This window comes from Thamnophis elegans, chromosome 4 (assembly GCF_009769535.1).
Source record: "Thamnophis elegans isolate rThaEle1 chromosome 4, rThaEle1.pri, whole genome shotgun sequence".
NCBI classification, from domain to species: domain Eukaryota; kingdom Metazoa; phylum Chordata; class Lepidosauria; order Squamata; family Colubridae; genus Thamnophis; species Thamnophis elegans.
In genome coordinates, this window is record NC_045544.1 from 65,032,759 (window position 1) to 65,038,758 (window position 6,000).

Below are 6,000 nucleotides of genomic sequence, written 5' to 3' on the forward strand. Positions count from 1 at the left end.
TCCTGACTAATGTTTGGTTAATATAGAGAAATGGACCTCAACTTTAGTCATAATTAGAGGCAACATAATTAATTGGTGGGACACAGGTTTGTCACAATCTTCTCTTAGCATTACTAATGAGGGTTTTAGAAGTGCTGTACAGTCATGGAATATTTGTAATTTCTTCAGATCAGAGGTGGTATTCAGCAGATTCTGACCAGTTCGGGAGAACTGTTAGCGGAAATTTTGAGTAGTTCAGAGAACTGGTAAATACCTCTGACTGGCCCCACCCCCATCTATGCTCTGCCTCCAGAGTCCCAGCTGATCAGGGAATGGGGATTTTGCAGTATCCTTCCCCGCCATGCCCACCAAGCCATGCCCACAGAACCAGCAGTAAAAAAAAATTGAATCCCACCACTGCTTCAGATACTTTGAAAAGTATTCTATGTTTTTAAATGATAGACTAAATTATCATTTCTCAACTATGGCAACTATAAAATGTTTGGACTTCAACTCTCAGAATTCCGGGAATTGAAGTTTGGAGATTTTAAAGTGGCTAAGATCAAGAAACATTGGCTGGACTATATAAATGCTGAAATGTTGATGCAAAGATAACTGTCAACTGAAGAGTTAATATTTTGATATTTCAAGATGTTTCATAAAAGTGAACAAAACACTTCCATATGAAATAACTCTTCAGTTGAAAAAGCCCAAACTTTTCTAAATTAAAACTAGCCTTTTAAGACACCAGAGGCTATTTGCACATAGTTCAAAATCATGATTCAGTAGTTGATGAGTGAATCTAAGATTCATGCTCACAATTTCAATCTTTTCCTTGTGCATGAGGAAGATTTTTAAAAAAACTATTGAGTTTTGATTCATTCTGTCAGGTTTGTCTTGACTTGGGCATTTAAGAAAGAAGGACCCTTGACTCCCTTTTTGAAGTGAAAGTTTTACTTTTAGTAAAGTCAAGCAGTTACAGCATAGGTGAAGCAGGATCTGAATATTCCCATGCAAAGCCTGCATTTTCCCCTCTACCCTGGCCCTCCCCCCTTGACTAGTCCGTCAGTGTCCAATGATATTCAAATTAGATATTTTGGAAATGGCTTTGAGATGTGGCACCTCTTTGCTGGATTAGCATTCCATTCTCACGGCTCCATCCTTCATTGGCCAGTCTGTTCTAGTTTGACACCTCTGGTTCCTGTCATCCCCCTTTCTACCTTCTACCTCCCCAATCTCCCCCTCCCTGTATTTTATGGCAGGATGCCAGTGAAGCAAAGTATGCTGAAGATGGCAGACCTGACACATTCATAATTAGACCTATTTTTAAGCTATTTTTTAAAAATGAAGTCGTACCTTGAATTGGATGTACAGAACATGGGAAGAGAAAAGTAGACAAGCTGCTTTAGTCTAATCCAGTGTTTCTCAAACTTGGGAACTTTTAAGTTTTAAAAAGCCCATGTTGCCTAAGGAATTCTGGGAGTTAAAATATCCCCCCATTGTCACACCCGGAAGCCATCTTTTACCTTTTGGACTTCAGGCCTGCCACATTTTTTACTATGGGAAAATACAGAATGCGGGTGATATGTAGACATAATAACATTCTTTCTCAGAAAATCAAGGTCATCTGGCCCTGCGGCTGCAATGAAGTCACTGGGAGGCAACTCCTGGTTTGGATAGTACCTAATTGGATCATGTGATGGACATGTAGGTGCTGGGCAGGGACTTGGACTTTCTTTTTGGTGGTCAAAACCTGGAAGCTTTCAGATTTAGGTTTTCCCAGATGTGCCAATATGACATCTCTAATAAAATGGAACTTTGAGGAAACTCAAGCCTCGGAGTCTTCTTTCATTGGAGGTGTTACTTGGAATCCTGACACCCACCTTAAAAATAGTCAACCTTTAGAAAGGCTGGTCTGACCATATTTTGCTCTTTTCTTTGGGTGGAGTGGTAACTATGGTTACTAGCACATACTTTTATCTTTAAGATGTGAACCAAACTTTAATGATTTCATTTTTATTTGACTCAAATGAAAATTTCTCATAATTACCAATATTATTTCACCTGTAGGAGTTACGATGCGCAAAGTTTCAGAATCTGTTGGACCTGATTTGCAAAGCAAGCATAGCAAATGGGAGGAATATCCAGAGCAGACCAAGACCAAGCAGCTTCATGATAAGTAAGTACTACCTGAACTCTTCAGAAAATCCACTGCATGTGACTTATGAGAATATAAACATCTTTGGCAAGACATAAGATCCAATGATACAAGACTTCGCAGATAAAACGTTGATGCGCTGTAGTCCAGCAACATTTGTTATAAAAGCGGAATAGTCATGGAAGATGTAAATTGGAAATAAATACTGTATTTGTAGTTGGGTAAATTGAATTCCATGCAAAGGAACCAGTTTTTCCAGAAAAAGATATATGCATTCATCATGTAGGATAGCATGCACTCAGCCTATACCAAATCTTGCTTATAGAAGAATTAGATAAAATCTTAATTTGCTTGAAACGTGTATAATAAATCTCACCTCTGTTACTTCTATATTTTAAAGAGGTAGTAGTTTTATGTTACAAGGGACGCAGTCGCTCAGAGGCTAAGACGCTGAGCTTGTCGATTTAGAAAGGTTGGCAGTTCGAATCCCTAGCGCCACATAATGGAGTGAGCTCCCATTACTTGTCCCAGCTTCTGCCAACCTAGCAGTTTAAAACATGTAAAAATGCAAGTAGAAAAATAGGAACCACCTTTGTTGGGAAGATAACAGCGGTCCGTGCACCTTTGGCATTTAGTTATGCTGGCCACATGTCCACAGAGATGAGCACCGCCCCCTATAGTCGGAAACGACTAGCACATATGTACTTTTAATTATATGTTCCATTTTTTGTCCATTCTAGCTTAAAAACAGAATCCCAACTGTTTCATTTATAAAAACTTCATTGTATATATAAATATGGGGCAACTTTTTCTTTAGTGTATTATGTCCAATATTTTCTTTAGGGAAGCATGGAAGGGGCAGAGGTTCTCACCGGAGGCTTCTGAGCAGAAATCCATCTCATTCTTATCAGCCCCAGTGCAGGGAAAGCCAGTGGAGAGAGCCTCAACAGACTAGTTCCTTCTCAGAATTTCAGCCCTCAGGTAAAAACAAAATTACACAAAACTGAGATACGTACCAAGCTACATTTTTAAAGTTATTTATTTACACTTTTTTTTAAAGTTCAAGTATGAGTCAAGTTCTTGATTGTAACCCCTGAGAATGTTCAATTGATTTTTATACAGTGAAAATAATGAGTAAATAAGAAGGGGGTTCATTTCATTTAATTATGAGGCAAAGCTAACATTTCTACGACAGAAATAACCACATCAAAACAGTTATCTTATTCCAGCGTATCTTTCTTTCTCACACATATCAGCAGGATTTCCCTGCTTAAGCAAAGACATTCTGTGTTTGTTTTGTATCAAATTCTTAAGGAATTTCACTAGCCAGCCCACCAATTGCCTGCCTTCTCTTGTCCTAATTTGTTCCTCAGTTCAGTAAAGCTTTTTGTCCAGAATCTCTGTTGAATGGTTCTTGGACATACTTGAAAGTGAGCTCTGAATTGCAGTAAAGGCGGTTCCCACTCTCAAGCTTGAGTTTTCTTCAGTTTTTCAATGGGACAATTAAAATATCACACTTAATTGTCTGCAATTTGGCTCTGTAATTGTCTGTAGTTGGCAGCCTTATATTAGTCCTCTTAAAACATCAAGCTTAGAGCATCTGTTAATTTATCAGCTGAAATGACAAAAGTGTGATTTACCATTTTAAACAACGGGCTGATCAAGTCTTCTCTCTCTCTCTCTATCTCACACACACACACACTCACACACACACTTCTTAGCTGCTTTATGGGTTGAGAGAGAGGTGCAATGGCAGAAAATGATACTAGTGAAAATATTTTTTTATAGTAACATTAGGAAGGCTTTTTAATGGGTATAACTTTTTATCTTAACCTGCCTTCGAACTCCTTGGAAGACTAGTAGAATTCATCTGGGACTTCCCAACTACTTTATCACACTCAAATCATTCTGAAGACAGATTATCCCTCCGTAATATTTTCGATAGACATTTATCTTACTGTTTGAAACGAAGGCCATGATGATGATTCCAAGAGTTGGAGTACCAGTACACTTAGGTGGCCCCAGAATGGAGAAGGGTGATCTAGAGCAGCGACTCTCAACCTTTTGGGCACCACGGACTGGTCTGTGGAGAGAGGTTTTTCCACGGACCAGAGGGTGTGTGGTTTCACGTACTATACACCAGGGGTGAGGTTTTGCTTGTTTGCACGGCCCAATTTTTAGCACGCTGCGGCCCGGTAAAAGTCCACCGACCAGGGTTTGGTCTACAGACTTGCTAGGTAAGAGAGAAACTATATGTGGAATATTGGCTTTTTTGTTTGTTATGTTACTTCCTCAATCCCTTTCTCCTCCTCTCTCTAAAAATGAACATCCTTTTCTCAGACTATAGATCACATTATCCATGATAAAATCTACAATCTGTCCTTCCAGGTTTCCCCCCCCCCCCATGTCATTATAGTTCTAAGATGTTTTGTGAGTGAAGGGAAGGCTTTCAGTTACATATGAGTTAAAATAGCAAGAACTGAAACACAAAGATTACATCGGTCAAGAATAGACATCACTCTGAGCATTTTGAGGGACTATCATTTTCTAAAAGAAATAAATAGTATTTGCAATATTCTTTAGAACGTTTTTTCATTTCTTCAATGTTTGAAGAATACAAAATATTTCTGTCAATATCAATATGGTTATAGTGCAGTACTGCAGGCTACTTCTGCCGACTGCTGGCTACCTGCAATTTAGCAGTTCGAATCTCACCAGGCTCAAGGTTGACTCAGCCTTCCATCCTTCCAAGGTCAGTAAAATGAAGACCCAGATTGTTGGGGGACAATATGCTGACTCTGTAAACCGCTTAGAGAGAGCTGTAAAGCGGTATATAAGTCTTAAGTGCTCTTCTGTTTCTTCATTTTTTGTGCATATTATAAGTTAATCTCTTCCCACACCTCAGGTTCACAATATAGACCAAGACACCAATCCTTGAGGGGACAATTCCAGTTTGCTCCTCGGTAAGTAATTTTTTGATGGAGAAGGGAAGAAAAGCCCATTTCAACATTTGTATAAAGGCACTGGGAGAAGTCATCTGTTGATTCAGGTGAGATAGCATCAATGCTCTGATGATATTCAGCTGCACATCTTTATCCTGGGCCAAGCTGTAGAAGGTACATATCTTGACCTGGTAAATGGAGGCTGTTGAAAACTGGGTGGAATGAAAATGAACCCATAGCTGTTTCTGAAAGTCTTTGAGGAGTGAATGGTCACTTATGTGCCAGTTATATTATGGAAGATGTATCCAAACTGTGGTTGCTAAATGAGGATTATCTGTATTGTTGTTGTTTCTCTCTTACTAGAATGAATTATTCATTTTTGCTTCATAAAGATTTCCTTTTGATTTTCAGATGGCCAAGATGAATTCCTCAAGGCTATGAATGAGTGAGATGAGTTTGAGCAGAGAAGTTGTGTTCTGATCATGTATTCAGTTAATTGTTTGAATAAATGGGCTTTGTAATTGATTTGTTCTTATGATTTGCAAAGCTTAATCAGGCACAATCTCTCTTTCACAAAATAAGATGTAAGATGCCTTTCCCTTTAAAGTTGCATGATAAAGTGGGCACAAAATTTTGAAGAACCAATAGCGATGGGTACATGGGAAAAGATATGGGTAAGGAACGTAAAATTTACGCAAGCCCAAAACCTGAGAGAGAACTTCTACAAAATGTTTTATAGATGGCACTTACATCCTAAAAAATTGGCTTGTATGTATCCGAATTTACAACCTAAATGCTGGAGATGTGATTGTGTGGATGCTACGTATTACCATATATGGTGGACTTGTAAAAAGGTTAAAGCATTTTGGATAAAAATATGGTGGATTATGCAAAATATTCTTAAAAGAGGATAAAGTTTAC

General features: G+C 38.5%; 1 protein-coding gene across 4 annotated transcripts in view; it reads left to right on the top strand.

Annotated features, from left to right (window-relative positions):
• FAM120B (family with sequence similarity 120B) overlaps positions 1-5,604 on the top strand; it is a 34,776-nt gene extending 29,172 nt beyond the window's left edge. For all 4 annotated transcript variants that reach the window (XM_032216372.1, XM_032216371.1, XM_032216374.1 and 1 more), the window contains 4 exons: positions 2,050-2,158; positions 2,981-3,118; positions 5,043-5,100; positions 5,491-5,604. In XM_032216372.1, the coding sequence (XP_032072263.1) occupies positions 2,050-2,158; positions 2,981-3,118; positions 5,043-5,100; positions 5,491-5,503 (318 nt within the window). In that variant the 3' untranslated portion in view covers positions 5,504-5,604. The remainder of the gene's footprint in view (positions 1-2,049; positions 2,159-2,980; positions 3,119-5,042; positions 5,101-5,490) is intronic.
• Positions 5,605-6,000: the final 396 nt, after the last annotated feature.